General features: G+C 43.7%; 1 protein-coding gene across 1 annotated transcript in view; it reads left to right on the top strand.

The window, feature by feature from the left end:
* Positions 1-19,144, top strand: part of LVRN (laeverin) — a 175,417-nt gene that overhangs the window by 39,844 nt on the left and 116,429 nt on the right. Inside the window, exons 6-11 of the mRNA XM_029571204.1 lie at positions 1,112-1,225; positions 3,043-3,186; positions 3,442-3,507; positions 3,673-3,738; positions 7,377-7,546; positions 18,047-18,123. Coding sequence (XP_029427064.1) covers positions 1,112-1,225; positions 3,043-3,186; positions 3,442-3,507; positions 3,673-3,738; positions 7,377-7,546; positions 18,047-18,123 — 637 coding nt within the window. The remainder of the gene's footprint in view (positions 1-1,111; positions 1,226-3,042; positions 3,187-3,441; positions 3,508-3,672; positions 3,739-7,376; positions 7,547-18,046; positions 18,124-19,144) is intronic.

The following is a 19,144-nucleotide window of genomic DNA, read 5'->3' as shown; positions in this document are numbered from 1 at the left end:
CTGTCGCCACTGCTCTTCCCCCTTCAGAGGCTGCTGTCAAGTCACCCTACCACTGAAAACCTTGCACGAGCTCATCAAATTGGTTTGTGAATCTTCTTTCTGAAGAGTTTGCACATCTCTCTTGACAAGTATCAATTAGAGAGAGCCCTCGGCAGACTCCACTAAACTGGAAAATGAAAGGTAAACAGATATCTCAGGAAAGCGCGCAGTTCTGATGCCTGGTGCAGTGTTTTTAGCTAACCTGGTTTCAAAGGATATCATGGAATTGCTTTTAAAGAGCTTCAGCAGCTCATTTCTCAGGAGCTGAGATATAATAATAGCTTGCCATTGAGAAGCAATTTAATCACCACAGCAAACCTGTTTAAACTTTCCCAGTATGTTTGCTCTCTCCTCCTTGTATCTATCAATCATAATGGCCAAAAATGTGCCAGCTTTTTTAACCTGAGATGAATAAAATACACAAAGCCATATTTAGTAAGAATATAACTGCAGTCAAATTTTGGACAAACTACAGATTTTCCAATGCTAGAACTTTTTTTTTTTTTAAATTAAATTACATTTAACACATTTGAGAGCATTACATCTGTTCTTGGAGTTTTATGGTGCAATAGGATAATGCATTTGTTTATTTTGGAAGACATTATCATCTATTTGATGATTTCCTCTTGTTAAAAAAAATGAGACCACAAGCTTTTATCTGATTTGAAATGCTGTTTCCTGCTTTTTTTCTGGCATTTTAATTTGAGGAATGTCTTAATTCGTGCTACATTGCTTTTTTAAAACATTTTTTTTTTAACTTAAGCCTGCTTTATATTAAATACAGTGGGAAGTTGATTGAAATTACAAGATTATTCCTTTGTTATGAAAATCTGAACTCCCTGATGTTATAGACAAAATATCTCTTTGGTAAGGCATGAGTGAAAATATGATTTTTTAAAAATGTAAATCTGGGATTAATTTTCCATCAAGAAGAAGAGATTATACTTGTACATTAACATTTAAAAAGCCCTAAATGGTTATAGTGATGAAAGACCTTTGTTTCGCCTTGAAAAATGGAACTACCTGTTTAAAAATTTAAGGAATATTTTTCACTCTCTTTTTTGTATTTAAGTGGTTTGGAAACCTTGTTACCATGAAATGGTGGAATGACATATGGCTTAATGAAGGATTTGCATCTTATGTGGAATATTTAGGTGCTAGCTACATTGATTCTAGGCTAAAGCTGGTAAGTAATCAAATGTGAATTATTATAATGAGCTCTCTTTAGTACAATATCTGAAAATAACATACAGGTCGATCCAGTAAGGGCAGGTAAGAAGAGCTGCGTTAGTGCAGGGCGCACCCGCGGTTGCCGCACGCACAGTCCGGCTCACCTACCGCTCGATCCTGTACTATAATCTCATGCAAATGTAAGTAGCGTCCAAGAAGTGTTAGGCGAAGCGTTAGGCCCGCGCAACCCATTTTACTGTATAGGCGCTTAATACAGCGCTTAATACAGCGCCTATACAGTATCCTGGGTGCGCTGGTACCTGTCATTTCAAATGACATTTGAAATGACAGGCACCAGGAAGTGGATCCCAACTTTAACCCATGAAAACCTAAAAACCTAAAATCCCCTCCTCCCGAAGCGGCTCGACATGTGCCAACTTACCTTTTGTTGTTTTTCAGCCCTTTCAGCCTTCTCTGCCGTCCTCCGGAGGGGGGGCAGCCGGCAGCGAAAGCGGCTTGCAGCGGTGTCCCCTGGTCCCGGTTCCCCTGGCTCTCGATGATTTTCTAGCAGCGGCCAAGAAATTAAAAGAAGAGCGCGGGTGCAGACAAGGGTAAAAAAAAAAAAGACGTCACGCCCGCCCGTCCCTGTGCTTTCATTGGCTTGAGCGTCCAAATTGACGGGCACTCAAGCCAATGAAAGCACAGGGATGGGCGGGCGTGATGTCACGTCTGTCCCTGTGCTTTCATTGGCTATTTGGGTGCTCATGCCAATGAGGGGGGGGGGGGGGTAGCTGTCAGCCAGAAGTCGAGCTGGAGTACCTGCGGGAACATCGTCGAGAGCCAGGAGAACCGGGACCTGCGCGCGGGGGGGGGGGGGGACCCGCTGCAAGCCACAAGCCGCTTTCGCCATCGCCGCTGGCTGCCCCCTCCAGAGCACGGCAGAGAAGGTTGAAGGGGCTGAAAGCAACAAAAAGTAAGTTGATAACATGTCGAGTAGCTTCGGGAGGAGGGGATTTTATGTTTTTAGGTTTCTTTTTGGGGGAAAGTTTGCCGTCTACCCTTACTCCTGCCTCTAACGCAGGGGTAAGGGTAGGCGGTAAATGAGCAGGTTAAACGCGGGGCAAACGGCAGGGTAAAATAGCGATAGTCGGGGCGCGCGTTACTGTATGGGAGGGAATAGCTAATTCGATGGTTTACATCTGATATACATGCCGCGTGCGGAAGGGGTTACCCGGGGATTTAAAGAGGCGGTGAGGATGGGTTAAAGGGGATAGTGTATCGCAGGAAGGGCTAACGCGGCCGGAAAGTGAGTAGAAAGCGGGTTAGGAGCGGGGTAACCGCGGCCCCACTTTACTGAATCGAGCCGACAGAAAAGCAGGGTTTTTCTGTTGCTGAGCACCTGGTGTGCGGAAAGACTTTATTCCTGAACCAGAGCAGGTGTAAAATTTTACAGGTTAAAAAAGTGCATCTTGGGTGCACAGGGAATTTTTGCATTGCAAAATAATAGCTAATAGCCTCATCTACATGGCATTTACATGTGATGAGCACTATTAGCTACACCTTTGTTTGGACACGCGTTTTAGATGTGCTGATCCCCTTATTGCATCAGGGGTTATGGACACGCATCCAAAACGCACATCCAACCACTAGGCTGGGCGCACTTTATTGCATCGGCCTAACACAGCACAATTAACGATAAGCTGCAATGCTGGTTACCCATAATTCCTCTAGATGCAGCTGTGTACAATGGTACAGCACAGCAAAATTGTTGTGTGCACATTAACTTTTTCAGCCTTATCTAATTAAAATGTATTTCTGTCATTTCATTTCTAGAGTGAGCTTTTCCTTTTCTACAGTTTACAGAGTATCTTTGCGAGTGATGGTTTTGTGGTCCATCGAACTTTGTCTGTGAAAAAAGAAGAAATTAGTCTTCCAAGCCACATAGAATCTCTGTTTAACAAGTTCACCTACATCAAGGTAAAGGAGAAATTTTCCACTAAAAACAATCGGCCTGTGATCCTTTCCTGTTTATGCTTTAATTAACACGTTTGTATTTTTGTTTCAATACAATCTGTGATGTCTGGTTCCACATAAATGTGCTTCTCAATTTATTCTAGGAATTCAAAATCATGGTAGAAAAAGGTCATTACCATTTAAGAAAAAATCTAGTCTGAATGTCAATATCTGAATATTTAAAGTATATTTAAATATTTGTTCTCTTTTTTGCCTTAGGGGGCTTCCTTTGTCCGAATGATTTCTGGCTTTCTGACTGAGAGGCTGTTTATCAAAGGGCTTAGCGTGAGTTAAGAGAAGTATTATCTGGATTTGTGAAGCACACTGTTCTTCAATTTGAAAATAACAATGAGCATGCAAACTTTCTTGCTTCTCAGATGTGAAATATACTCCCCCCCCAAAAAAAAAAAATATTATAAAATACTGAAGTTTACATTTGTTTCATCACAGTCCTACCTGAAGACATTTTCATTCTCAAATGTTGACCAGGACGATCTGTGGAGTCATTTGCAAATGGTACTTTTTACACACTTTTTATTTGTCCAGTTGTGCAAATCTCTCAGAAAATGCTGTTAGTGCTTTGTTGTGTCTCCCCTAAATTGTGCCAGCTCAACATTTATTTGGGTGGAATGATAGGGGGTAGCTGCCATTCTCTCAGGGTCATGCATCAGAGAAGCTAGTAAATGTAATTGTTCAGATGTAATTGATCAGAAAATCCCCTATTTAAAAATTCATTAACTACAAATCAGGACGATAGTTTTGTTCAGTTTGTTACTGTAGAATTCTAGTAACTATATTGATTGCAGAGAAAAATGGATTCTTTGTAGGTTGACACCTTTCATTGGACCACCGTAAGAATTTGGTTGGGGGTTGGGGGGGCAAACAAATCAAGTTCTACCCCTTCTTTCTGTCTACCTGCCCTCCGCCATCCCTTCCCTTTCTTCCCCTGCTGCTACCCTCCCCTCTCTTCCTTCCTCCACCCCCATGCTGATCAGCAGCAGGAGGGAGGGATCAATGGTGCCTCGAACTGGGCCCTCCTCTTCTTCTTCCGCCTGGCCTGACTGCTGCATTGAACCCGCGCAATGATGCACAGAGACCCATGCGTTTCCAAGCGGCAGCTGGACCCAGAGCCGCAGAGGTGGAGGATACTGCCGATCTCCTCCTGTCCCTGAACAGCTGCGACCTGGCCAACCAAGCCCCGGATCTCCCACAGGGATTCCGCAGGAAGAGCCAGATTTTTGGTTGGGCTATGGCCCGCCCCATTCTGAAGCCTTGTGGTAAGAATGATCCAAAGATAGTGTTGTCCATGAGCTTTCAACCCTCCGGGTCCCTCCTTCAGATATGACCTCTGCGATCTCAAAAGCTCGTGCAGAATGGCATATTGAGAGAGTTCTTAAAACTTGTCACAACCTGTAAAAGCTTTGGTTTGTCAGAGTTAGATTGGGTGCATTTGTATTCAGTGAATGGTGGTGTAGGAAACTGCTGCTTTTCAATCATGCTCTCTTCTGTAATGTTGCAGTACAGGAAGCTTTTCAGAAATGGGCAATCTTCAAGTCTTTAGGAGGACATAGCTTGAGATAGTCTTCTTTAAAAAGAGCCAGCAGCACCTAGGCAAGTGATTAAATATGTCTTACCCAAGCCTCATCTATTTTAGAACTCCACATGGGAGATTTTTCAAAGGCATTTACGCAGGCAAAACAGTATTTTATGCATAAAAATAAACTCTTTGAAAAGGTGTTCCCTCTCTGCACATAAAAGTACGCTCATAGTGTCACTATACACAAACTTCTATGTGTAGAGAGAGAGAGAAGGTGTTCCAGGAGGCGAAGTCAAGGAGGGGTTTGCCCTTACATGGGTATGTGCATAATTTCAATAGCAGGTGCAGGTCTGTGTGTGTCCTTTTTCTTACCCAAATTTCAAAAGGAAAGTCCTTCCTTTGAAAATAGACACAACGTCTGCAGGTAAAAGATGCCTGCACACTTTGCACTTCTGTGCACATTTTGAAAGTTGCCTTACACAATATGCATGTGTATGTAACAGTATATCTATAATTTCTTTTGATCAATCTCATGTACTAAGTATTTTCCCTATAGACACAAAATGGGAGAAAACCTTGAGTGCATAAGCTCCAAAATAAAAGAAACCTTTTTGAAAATATTCTATATTTACTTCATTACTAATGCTGCTTAGAAATAGCTGGGATACCAAATGATATGGAGGAAAGGGATTGAAAGTTTAAGTAGAAGACATGGAGATAGATAGCTGTTGTTGGGTCGAGTATGGGAATTCATTATGCTCATCTATGCAAAGTGGAAGAATTGCAACTGAGCAGACTGGATGGGCCGTTTGGTCTTGTTCTGCCATTGTTTACTATGATACCAGCAGTCAAAATCCTTAGACTGAGGCCACAAACAGATATGAAGCTATTTGAATATAATTGAGTGTGGATTGGTTGGTGTGATGATTACCTACTCACTTTGCAGTGCCACGGTCTGTTTTTTTCTAAACTAGAAATCTTGGGATTTCAGCCTGCACCTTCTGGCTCCAAACCAGAGTAAAAGGGGCAGCTCCTCTAGCTGATCTATCAAGAGTATCCTATCTGCTTTCACCAGATTGCTCATATCCACCCTTTTATTGCTCTACCCTGTCACAGCTGGATTGTAGTGCAAGTACATTCTGGCCTGTGGTAAAGATATGGTATGATATGGTAAAGATAAAAAAAATCTTTACCATAGAAATAAATCTTCAGTGATCATTAGGACTGGGAAAGTAATATGTAGCATTAAGAGAGGGTTTTACTAAACGTTTGAACTACTGTAGACTTTTTCTCTGTTATTATGTTTTCAATTTGGCAGTTTCCTCCTGCTCCTTTGGGTTTCGGGCTCAACTGGAACCATTTTTATTGGACTGTGGCAGGATGAGCTCTCATTCACAATTAGCCAGGGAATTTCCCCTGCTTTTATTACCTTCCCTAGCCTAGTCATTGTAGTAAAAGTTCTTGGCTGGGAGCCACAGGTTGAGATTCCCTCGTTGAACCCAGTACGCGTGCATCCTAGTTTCAGCCAGCAGGCAGAACCATTAAGCAATGGCTGGGGTTCCTCCCACCTAGGGGCTATCGACACTGCCTCTGCAGCATCCCCAGCCCTGGCTGGCCAGGAGACTGAATACTGGACCCAGCAATCAAACCCAGGTCTTTTACATGGCAGTGCTTGCTGAGCCTCTGGGCTGGTCCCCAAAATCCTATAATTTTAAAACCTTTGAAGCTGAATTTATACAAGGCAGTTATGAGTCCTGCCATAATTAGTAAATGATTTGATTTTATATCATTTGATACTTTTTTTTATTGATTATTTTTATTTTACAATTAAGGGATGTAATTAATAAAAATGACCTAGCAGGAAAAGCTGATGGCCAATATTATTTAAGCAATAACCCCAGCATTGCCTTTTATGGATTTCAATGCATGTCCTGTGAAGAAAGCTGGGTCTTTCAGATCCTACAAAGCACATCTTCATTTTCTAAGTGTAGACCCTGGAATATGTTGTTACACTTTTAAAATGATTATGAAGTGAACCATTCACCACTGTTTCTTTTCTGGCCTGTTAGTGGGTAATTTTCAGAGGCCCTTTTGAAAATTGCCTGGCTGATATGTGCATAAAATTATGCACATACACCCTGTGTACACATAATTTTAAGCAAATCAGACAGAAGGGGGTGGGGGAGGTGGAATCTGGGCAGGGTTTGCATTTATGTGCACACTTTTCAATTCTGAAAGTATGCATTTAATTTTCCACAAAAAAAACTTCCGTGTACATAGTAACAGGTGTAATTTTGTGCAAGTAGTTTTTGTGGGATAATTTTCAATGCCAACTTACATGCGTAAGTTTGCTTTGAAAACTGGTGTAATTCAGGAGTACAACAGCCTGCAAATTGATGCAGATTGTTATAAGATTATCCCTTTAATGTGTTTATTGACCCCACAGAACTTTAACACTGACCCACTTGTTAGATATTAGTTAATCACCATGAAATCCCAGGAAATATAATATATGATCTTCCTGTCTTTTAATTGGTTATGGCAACAATTGGAGTAAAGCATATAGCTACGACTTTGTTTCTTCAATGTGTTTTTATAATATAGACCTCTTTCTAAGGTTATAGATGAACAGAATGAAGTTCAGCTGCCAACCTCGCTGAAAAATATAATGGATTCATGGACATGGGGGAAGGGGATTCCACTGTTAACACTGAATACATCCACTGGCACCTTGACTGAAAACCAGTTTCACCAGCTAGCCGGAGAAAACCAGAGCACTGCTGATAAGTATGTTAAGTTTCCTTTCGTCTTCCTATATTTTAGCACAGTTTGGCATTAGTGAAGAACTTGTCATTGTACAGATTTTTTTTGTAGTAAGTCAGACATGATGCTAGTTTATGGAACATTATTTTATTGTCTTGAATGGTCTGGGAAATGTACTGAATTGATGAAATTATTTTTAAATAGTGTCATAAAGAAGCCACCTACTATATTTCTGCACATTTTAATAACTTATAGAGAAACGTCAGTCATTTCGTATGGACAACCTTTGATAGGACTGGACATGGCCAGCCTGGCCACCTGATGTATAAGTCGTACTGAAAAATTCTCTTTGCTGCAACTGTGTAAATGCAGTTGAAACTGTGAAGCACATGAGGATATTTTTACATTGGTCGACCATGTTTAAGTTTAAATTACCAAATGTTTGACTCCTCTGTATTTCTTTACGCCCCCCATACCATTACCTCTATAATGTGTAAAGTGCATTAAGTAGATGAGGCTTTTTTCTTTCCATATGGAAAATTTATTTATGATTTAATAATGTTTCTTTGTAAACTCACTGATAATGCACTTATATTTCTTTATGACAAAGATTTTGTTATTGTATATTGGAAACTTTATAAAAATAAAATAAAAAAAAGAAACTGTGAAGCACATAATATATTGCTCCAGAAACAGGTTTGAAAGCAATTATTCTGCAGCTGCACTTGCTTTCCAGTAGGTAATAGGCTAGTTTATGAGTTTGGAAATAGAGCTATGATGAAATTTCTACAGGGCTGACTAACTTAAGCACATTTTCAGCCTCATTAGTTTACAGCCAAAAATTAACCTGAATCTCGATGCTGCTTGGTGTTAAGAAGTTAAGTCTTCCCTGATGTCAGAAACACCTTCATAGCCACCCATTTTCTCAGTTTATCTAGCCACCTACTGAAACTAAGTAGCTATAGTTAGCAGTTATGAAGAGAACATGTGCCCATGGATCTAGGCACCTAAAATTTGTAATACAATGTATATGAATATACATGGAGTATTTCGCATATGCATTAGCTTCAAATGAAATTGAAAAATGAAATGAATGGGACTAATTCATTTCTTTTGGGGGACCATAAAATGAATTAAGAGGGTCCCCCAAAATAAATGAATCCTATTTGTTTCATTCAATTGAAATAGAATGATTTCTATAAGCCATTATAGTCAATGAGTCCATTGTGTCTCTTGCCCCTCTCCTCAGAAATCATAGGAAAGCAACAGGAGTATGTGTACAATTAGAAATTGATACAGTGTAGAGCCAATAGTCAGCAGAGAGGGGAGGATGGGCATGTTGTCAAGGAGATGAGAGGAATTATGTATCACAGCGAAGCATTTTGCAGTCTGACCTATCGCTGCAGACTGAGTACAGTGACACTGATCTTAAAGACTGAGGGTGTCAGAGATTTGCTCTGCAGTGCTTCTCAAGACATTATCTGTGTGAAAGCATACTGTCATACAAGAGAGGAAAGCAAATCAGTGAGGCAGCACAGCATCACAATATCTGTGTCTCATTGCAGATTTATGTTGCTTCACTTGCAGTTGCTGTTCTGCTTTTCCTTATGGTGATTGAAGCCTTAGGTACACTTGAGATTAATCATTTATTCTCCTTTTGCCTGGCAGTGGTCACTAGGCAAAGGGCACTGGGCATACGTGAGCTGTGAGGGCAGGGCGGGGAGTGCAGCATAACAGGTTGTGTTGTGAAGTCTGTCTGTGTCAGAGAAAGACTGCAGACAGAGCAGACAGTGTGACACTCATTGTTTGCCTATCAGTGGGCACAGTGTGGGAAGTGGGCATAAGTGAGCAGTGAGGGCAGAGCAGAGAGTGCAGCATAACAGGCTGTGTTGTGAAGCCTGTCTGTGTCAGAGTAGTAGTGCAGAGCAGATAGACTGCTGTTTTGCACCTCTCATGGTGGTTTGGAGCCTTGAAGCCAATCTTTGTTCTGCTTCAAGGCTCTTTGCTGCCTGCCTTGGAGGTTTTACTGCCACCTTTTCTGCTTTGATTCATCTCCAGATAATTCTTACATTAGGTTCCTGCCAGAACCCCCAAAGTATCCCTCCCTTGCCCTTTTTATATGCACAGGTAAACTCTTTTATTTGGGGTTTTTTGTTGTTTTTTTTAAACTCTCGCTAAATTGACATAAGCTTCACTGTTTGTTTATTTTTGCCATCCTTTGGTTTCTTCAAACAGTGGCCTAAACATGAATGGTCAGTAAAATAGTTGAATAGTGTTATGCAATTGTTCCCAACCTAGGGTCCGTGGACTCCCACAGGTCTGCGAGACCATCCCAAGGGGGCCACCAGAAGCAATACAAGAAAGTTAAGCTGCTGATTGGTTGAGTTGTTACCACAGGCCAGAAGAGTGAGAGTGGGGCCTACTGCTGCTCTGGAGATTTCACACTACACTGCTGCAGGTCAGGAGGAGGAGCAACAGAGAAAGGTCATTTTTACCCAGTAGGAGCTTCAATCCACACTGCCGCATGTCCACTAGAGGTAGGGAAGAGAGGGTCCAATTGCAACCATGGAGAGTCATAATCTCCACTGCTACACTGTGAGGATGTAGGGAAGAGGGGCCAATTGCGGCTCTCAGAACCTTCAGTAGCCAGTGCTGCACACTGAGGAAAGCAGGAGAAGACTGGGTGATCTCACTGGTGAGAAACATTTCCTGCTAATGCCATGTGCTTTGTCATTGGTCTGACAGAGATAGAGGAGAGGACAGTTACACTAAAAAGTGAGAAGAATGACTGAAAGGAGGACATGGAACTGGTGTTGTGGTTCACCGAAAATAGACGCTTACAGCCAATAGCTGTAGAAAAAATCTTTTTGTTTAAATTCTATAAAATAATATAAATATTAAATATTATATAATAAGGTACTTTATGAAGAAGCAGAGTACCTCGCAAGGCAAAAGTATAAAATCCCTCTCAAATAATTTTACTGATAACACAGCTTTATATAGAATTTTTACTTGTACATTTTCATCTCCAAACTAGGTTATATAATTGTCAAAATGTTTATGATTGGCTTTCTATTATAAATAAATAACATGAATGGCCATATGGTAATTTGCTCTCAGTCTCCATGCTAATTGTCATTGCCTTGAATGTAAATTATGTTATCTGTGGCTTGCAATTAGTTGGAATGTCAACTGAACTTGTATCTATTCTATAACCTTGTAGCTCAGCATCTTTATCTAACTTATAGTATCTGCGTGCCTAGGAAAACAAATCCAAGGTTGAAGCACAAATAGCATGCTTATACAGTTGTTAATAATTTTAAAACTGCCTATGATCAAAAATCAAAAAACGTAGGAGAACAAGAATAATGACTGCATGTGTGACATGTCAAAAAGTGTTTCACTGCCTCTTTACCGCTTTCCTTTACAAGCCATGTCTATAATGGGGGCTGAAAGTACCACAACACTAGGGTTGACAATATGAGAGTGTTGGAAATGTGGACCCTTGAGCCGGCTCGAGAGCTGGTGAATCCACTAAGGGGAAGCCCTCAGTGGTACTCGTAGCCAGGAAGCGGAGCGGGACCAGGAGACATGACAGGAGTTTCCCTGTACCAGCCCACGTTCCCCGCAGATTGAGCCCTTGGGTGCCGGGGCCGGCAGGACTTAGCAGAGGTCTCCTGGCAGATGGAAGTCCAGTAGGCCGTCCGAGTCAAGGCTGGTAGAGGTCCAGAGGAACAGAGATGGTCCAGAAGTCGAAGCGGGCAGCAGCGGTGCAACACGATGAACCAGGCCAGAGGTCGGGGCAGACAGAAGACAAGCGGAAGCTGGAGAACATGCCAAAGATCAGGATGGGCAGAAGACAGGAGAATCCAGATACCAGGCTGAAGTCAGAACCGAGGAGACAACCGAAGACAGGAGAAGGAGCGGAACCACAGGAGCAAAAACTCAGGAACGGAACTGGAACAAGAGGGAACACAAGAACGGAGGCTGGAACAAGCAGGAAAAAGCAACTAGCTACCTAGGATGAGCTGACCTGTTGCCAAGGCAAGGAAAGGATGTCTGGAGTGGCCTTAAATAGGCCCTGGCTGATGACGTCAGATTTGGGGCTGAGCCGAGGTTTCCCGCCGCAGCCCCTTTAAGAGTCGGGCTTGGGCGCACGCGCACCTAAGGGGGCGGAGTCCCCAAAGAGATCGGAGGCATCTCCCTCATGGGGAGGACGCCATGGCAAGGCCCCGGGACAGCCCAAAACGGAGCGGGGAAGGCAGCAGCTGTCGCCGGCATCTGCCGGTAAGGGAAGACAGAACCAGCTGCAGCAGCCCATGGCCAGGATTCCCAACAGAGAGGAAAGGCAAAGAGAAGGAATGAAACAGGAATGAAGGAAGAAAAGGAGGTTAAAAATGGAAATAGGAATCCATGATTGACCTGGTTAAGGGGAGTAAGAATAGATGGCAGCCTATCAGGGGAGAGAGGACCATCATAAATAGGGGAGAGAAGGAGAGGACCCCATGAATCATGCTGGACCAGATGTAGAGTTAGAGGAATCAAGAGGAAGGGATAGAGGACCACCATGTTCCAGGAGGGAAGAAGAGAGAGATGACTGCCAGAGGTCAAGGAGGGAGGAAGAAACATCAGTCAGGTGTGGATATGACATTACATACTAAAGTTATTTAGGGGAATACACAGACAGACATGGAGATTTCATAAGCCTTCTCTTTGGAAAGCAGACTATTGTTTTTCTATTTCTAAAATCAATCATTTTCAGTATGTGTTTGTAAGAATCATAAAAGAAAATAATAAAGTATAAAAGAAAAGCAGGTTAAAAGGGGGTTCATTTTCAGAGAGGATCAGTTTCAGACTTTTTATGTGGATAAATACCTGTTTACCATTTAAAAATTGCCACTCCTTGCCACAGAGGGTAAAAGTACCTGCGCTGTGAACAGCATGCAGGCTTTTACCTGCGAGGTAAAAAGGAGCAGAGCTAGGTTCATGCAGTTGTGGCAACCCTAGTCCCTATAGACGACAACCAGCTAGAGGGAATACCATTTTTCAGTTCCTCCTCTACAGGCAGCTGAGTGGGTGGGCCCCGTTTGTAACTAGTGATTAGGGCTAGATGCAGGGTGGCATTTGAGTTGAAAGTTTGAGGGGAGAGAAGCTCTGCTAGGTGAGGCCTACAGCCTCACTTTATTATATTTTCGGGGATATTCCTTCCTATGTACTCCCTATCAGTTTGGGTACTCCTCTAGGTAATGCAAGAGAGTTTATAAGGATTTTTTGACTACATTGAGGATTGTTTTTGCTGGGAAGCAGCCTGGTGCTCTTGGTGAAGATTACTCCCCAGATCCAGAGGCTAGGTCACAGAAGACCTGTCAGCATCCTTCTAGAGACAGAGAAGAGCTGCAGTGACAGTGATGTCCCAGAAAGATTTTGGACTTTTGGTGAATTATTCTATTTCAATTGAGAGGAGGCCTTTTTGTCACTCCTCCTCTCATCTTGGAGACTGGGCAGGGAGCCTGACTCCTGTCAGCAAGGCACCAATAAAGCAACTAAAGAAACAGAAAAACAGTAGAGAAGACTCTCCATGAGATCTTCCCCCAGGACACAGGCGCAGGTTGGGTAGCATTGTGAAGACGGCTGGAACTCAGGTAGGACTGTGAAAACCTTTAAGGGGATTTCCTGCAGATTAGGAGGTCTCCATAGTAGGGTATCATGAAACCCCCAGGAATCTGAGTCACCAGCACTTGCAGAGAGAGAGGGAAAAGACACTCAACTATACAGCCATCTATTTCAACTGGACATTGATTTATTTTCTAAAGAAATCAGGAAACTTTATTTTTGAACACCCAGACCTATATTCTGCATATTTTGTCCCATCCACCATCACAATATACAGCTGCATTCAGGAAAGGGAATAACCTCACTGCCTGGGTCTCAAGTATCAACTTTCCCTAATAGAAAAGGACTCACCCCTGAGGTAATAAGTCAGAGGGGACCTGTGGCAAAGGACTAGAGCCTCAAGAAACATAAATTCTTTTTGTGTGCCAATGGAGGAAATATCCCTCAGAAGAAAAGGGTTACATAAAATGGAGCCCAGTAAGATGGGGCTCGAGGCCAGTGGAGAAGTGCGATCGTGTGTTTGCAGCGTTAACTGTGATGTTTGGCGACAGTACAGTTTACACAAGAGTATTGTTGCGATAGCCGGTCGCGGGACTCGCGACCGGCCTCTCTTACCTTCCCTCCCACATCTTCCTGGAGCTCACCCTACTTCGGGGCAGGACGGGGGAGGCGTTTCGGAGGACCTCCAGGCGCGTTTGGCTGGCCCTCCCGCTGCAGACCATTTCTTCGCAGCAGAGACGCTGCCGCTGATCCTCCCGGGGCAAGCCCTTAGGTGCGCGCGCGCGCCCCTGCCCTTCTCTTAAGGGGCCCGCGGCGCGACAGGACTGCCAGCCCCCCTTCATGACGTCAGCTCTGGATCAGTATATAAGGCGGCTCTTGGCACTCAGAAGTCATCTTAGCAACTTCTCCTCTCCTCCTTGGATGAGTTGCTCTTCAACTCCAGTGTTCACCACTCTTAGCTGACCTTCGCTGATTCCTTGACCTGACTGTTCCGGACTACTTGATCGCTACCTGGTTTTGACCTTGCCTGCTTCTTTGACTATGTCTGCACGCTGCCTGGAACCGACCTTGGCCCGACTACCGACCACGTCTGCACACTGCCTGAAACTGACCTCTGCCTGAACTCAACCACGTCTGATTGTCCCCTGGAACTTGATCTCTGCTTTACCTGACTATCCACAGACTGATTACTGGCTCTGACCCTTGCATTGGCTGACCACTTCCTTGAATCTGGCCTTGATCCTTGCCATACATTCAGACTCTCTTCTGGCCTTCTCAGGCATCCAAGACTTCCGGCCTGAGTATCAACCATGCACCCTTAATCGTGGTGGGCACACCCCTGAACTTCCTATCAAGGAGATCCTGCAAGGCCCACCTAAGACCAGGCGGCCCGGGTATCCAAAGGCTCAACCCGGGGTATCTAGGGTTGCTAGTGGCGAAGCTCCAGCTATCCTCTGTCTCTTCTTGTGCTCCGCCTCCTGGTGGCAGGCGCTCTCTGGGTCCGACCAGGGAGCTTACCAATCCTGCACTAGGCCAAGGGTCCACATCCCAGTGCAACAGGTTGCTAAGGCCATGGACTCGGCGGAGTCCGCCCTGCTGCAGGCCATTCCTGGGTTAGCGTCCAAGATACTAGAGCAGCAGCGATGCCTCGAGACCCTAGCCTCCTCCGTGGAGCATTTGCAGAGTCAACTGGATTCTTACCCCAGGGCCATTCAGAAGCTCCAGTCAATTCTGGAACAGGTAGTAACGGATGTGAACCTCCTTGCTACCTGACAAGACTTCTTCCATCGGCTTAACGTCTCATTACCTACATCAGCAGATTCTGTACCCCCGGCCTCCGGTCCTGTATGGTCGATCATTCATTTGCCAGCCCCCGCCTCGCTATTCAGGAAACCCTAAACAATGTCAGGGCTTTCTCAACCAATGCCAAATGCACTTTACCTTGTAGCCAGCACTCTTTCCTGACGACCACGTCAAGATGACATTTATCCTATCCCTATTAGATGGCAAGGCCCTGGCATGGGCCTCCCCCCGTGGGAGCGCACCGATCCCTTATTATCAAACCTTCCACAGTTCGTGCTCACCTTCAAGCAAGTTTTCAAGGAACCAGGAAGACTTCCTACCATGGGCTCTGACCTTCTCCACTTGCATCAAGGCTCTCGGCCCCTGAATGATTACGCTATAGAGTTTCAAACCCTGGCATCAGAACTAAACTGGCAGGGGGCCAGTTTGCATGTCATTTTCTTGGAAGGACTCACGCTTCCAAAAAAGGACAATCTAGCAGCCCGAGAGCTGCCTACCTCCCTGGAAGGGCTTATTGACCTCACTGGGAAGATTGACTGCCGGCTTCAAGAGCGAGCTCAGGAGAAGGGTTTCTCCCAGTGGAACCACGCCAAGGAACTACTCTTCTTGGTGGACGAGATCAATTTAACCATGGAAGAACAAATGCAACTGGACTACAGCCATTTCATGGCAACTGAGAGATCTCATCACCTTCAGGGTGGCCTGTGTCTGTATTGTGGGAACTCCACACACTTTTTGTCCCAGTGCTCCGAGAGGAAGGAGCAATGTTCACCTCAGAAAACATCCACGAAGGTAACACTCAGCCTTACTACACCAACAACATCTTTGCTTCATCTACCCGCCTCCTTGGAACTTCTCACTACCAGTTTTTCCACTCAAGTACTAGTGGACTCCGGTGCTGGTGCAAACTTTATCCAACAAGATCTTGTTGATCGGTACGTGATCCCTACATGTCCGCTGACTTCTCCAATAACGCTCTCCTCGATTCATGCGGATTTCCTTCCGGGTTTGGTGACTCAGATCATGACTCCTCTTACTATGATGATTGGACCAGATCACACAGAGCATATCTCCTTCCACATCCTACCTTCAGCAGTAAGCCCCATAATTCTGGGCTTAGCTTGGCTGCAGACACATCAACCATATTTTGACTGGGCCACCGGTAGTCCGGTTCTTTGGGGGTCGCAATGTTCGGAGTCTTGTTTGAAGTCTAAGGTACCATCCCAGACATTAACCGTGGCTACTGTTCTTCCAAATCCACTCCTTATCGGAAAAAAGTCACAGGAGACTCAAACCCGACCCTCCTCCCTTCAAAGAAATGTTTTGGGCACCATTTTCAACCATCTGAGGGAACAACTAACTCAAAAGACGTCCGAGATTGAGATGCTCAAAAGGGGACACAAGCAGACCGTAAAAGATTTTGTGCCTCTTCTTGCTTATAAGGAAGAAGAGAACCTGAGTCTGCATAATCAGTTACATTTGGAGAGACTGAAGAGATGCGTCTCCACAACCGTTTCAGAACTGCCAGAAACTCCAGTCGCTCCTCACGACCACTCTGAGAAGGATATAACTCGCTACTCCAATCGGGATCATTTTCCATCTATACAAGAACTCCAACTTGACGTGCATCCAGTCTTCTCAAACCCCCCTGAGGGTGCCCTTGAGAAGGGGGTACTGTTGCGACGGCCAGTCGCGGGACTCGCGACCGGCCCGTCTTAACTTCCCTCCCGCATCTTCCTGGAACTGGCCCTGCTTCAGGGCAGGACGGGGAAGGCATTTTGGAGGGCCTCCAGGTGCGTCTGGTTGGCCCTCCCGCTGCAGACCATCTCTTTGCAGCAGAGACGCCGCTGCTGATCCTCCCGGGGCAAGCCTTTAGGTGCACGCGTGCGCCCCTGCCCTTCACTTAAAGGGCCTGCAGTGCGACAGGACTGCCGGCCCCCCTTTATGACGTCAGCTCCGGATCGGTATATAAGGTGGCTCCTGGCACACCCCTGAACTTCCTATCAAGGAGATCCTGCGAGTCCCACCTAAGACCAGATGGCCCGGGTACCCAAATGCTCCACCCAGGTGTATCTAGGGTTGCTAGTGGCGAAGCTCCAGCTAGCCTCTGTTTCCTCTTGTGCTCCGCCTCCTGGTGGCAGGCGCTCTCTGGGTCCGACCAAGGAGCCTACCAATCCTGCACTAGGCCAAGGGTCCACATCCCGGTGCAACAAGTATTAGAGGAAAACTGCAAAACTTACTAAAATGACGCTCGTTCCCACATTCGAGGTTCGGCGGGAAAGGAAGGGCGCGAAGACAAGAAGGACATGCATGTCTATAAAAGTACAGGCTCTCCTCGGCCAGCTCCATTTTTCAAAAGGAAACTTCACGGGCAATTTCCCTTTGAAAATTAGATTGCAAGTCTGAAGTTACCAGCGATGATTTTCTGCCAGGTCACACTGAGTTGCCAACCTGGAACTCTTGCAGCTGGAATAGGAGGTGAAGGCCACTATTGGCTTCAACCTTCAATTATGAGGGAAATTTTTAAATTACTTGAAAAATTTCCCTCCCTGTGTATTCAGTTCAGATCAGTAAGCATTATTTAATATTAAGTTTTATACATTATGAATGATTCTGGAGTGCATATCATTTATTTGTTTTGTCTATGTCATGCAAAAATTAAAGAGAAGTATGTGGGGGTCCACAAAGATTTTTAAGGCTCAAAACAGGTCCACATTCCCTGAAAGGTTGGGAACCCCTGGTTTAATGTCTTCTTTTCTCTAAGCTAGCTGCATATATTTACTATAGAAAATTATAAATGATAAGGTCTCCACATTTGCCTTCTAGGTAAGAATGCTGGCCTGGCTATCAGAAGACTGGTAGATTTGCAGAAAGAGCCAAGCATGACAGAGAAGGGGGAAGAACATAGCACGCTTATGTCCAAAGAATATCACCAGTTAGGCATTTGTTAAAGGCACTCCATAGCTAAATATTAATAATAATAAAAATAGTAATAATAATAGTAATAATAACGATCTGTACTAGATTATCCTCATTGTTCATGCCCGTGTTGCATTCTGCAGTTTAGATCTTATAGTGATAATTTTCTCCTTTTTTTCTTTTTGGAAGTCACACATGGATTGTTCCGGTCTCTTGGATAAAAAATGGATATGAACAACCCTTAATGTGGCTAGATAATAGAAGCAGTAAGTAATATTTTTCTTCACAAATGTAATAAAAACTCTTATAAGCCTTTAAGCTTTGTAAAAGAAAAGAAAGGTGTAATTTTGGATTAGTTTAAAAAGGCAAAAATTCTGGAAATGTATTTAATCCTATATGTTTAAAAAGATGTCAACATTTATGTTTTTAAGCTTAAATCATATCTTAATTTGGCTAGAATCCCAATTTCTTAATATAAATCCTTCCCTTATTTCACATCGAATTTTAATGGACCTTCATTACAGATTACGGAATACGATGTACGGTATACGAACATTACTGCTCTCTTTTTAAACCGCTAATGGGGGTCATCTTTAATCATTGGTCCAGACTCAGTTCTGTGTTTAGAATTATTTTTTGTATCTTTTTTCCTTTTTATCCTTATTTTCTAAAAAACAAGCGAAATGCATTCAAATTCAGGGTACTTCCCTTAAGTAGATATCAGAGCGCAGTTCGACATGATCACGTTTCTCGTTCCAGCTGCTTCAGGAACCTCTTAAAACATAAACAATAAGACAAGAAAGGAGAATAATCCCATGATATATGAAAGTTTCCTGCAATTGTGAAACATAAAGTTGATACCAGAGAGTTTTCCCAGTAGCTGGAATAAATAGCTATTTAAACATTTTTTGCTCATTTTGTAAAAATGATTTATAAGATTAATAATCTATTCAAAAAACAATTTCAGCTGCCTCTGCTTGATAATTTTAGCAAAATGCTAGGATAAATATATTTTTTCTGTTATAAAGATTCTAGGCTCGATTTTCAAAGCGAATTACATTCATAGAACTCTGCTTTATGTGCACGTAAAAGTGCACACAAACCCCCACTTTGCACATACTTTTACCCACACTAGAAGAGGCATTCCAGTGGGGGGGAGGTCAGAATTGGGGTGGGGAAAGCATTTATGCAAATACTTATGATTTTCAAAAGCATGCACGTAAATGTTTAAGAAAAAAGGTTCCCCCCTACCCTGGAGCAGGGCTAACATTTTTGGCACGTATATAC

Source organism: Rhinatrema bivittatum, chromosome 1 (genome assembly GCF_901001135.1).
Source record: "Rhinatrema bivittatum chromosome 1, aRhiBiv1.1, whole genome shotgun sequence".
Classification (NCBI taxonomy): Eukaryota; Metazoa; Chordata; class Amphibia; order Gymnophiona; family Rhinatrematidae; genus Rhinatrema; species Rhinatrema bivittatum.
The sequence above is the reverse complement of the archived record's forward strand: the minus strand, read 5'-3'. Positions and strand labels throughout refer to the sequence as shown.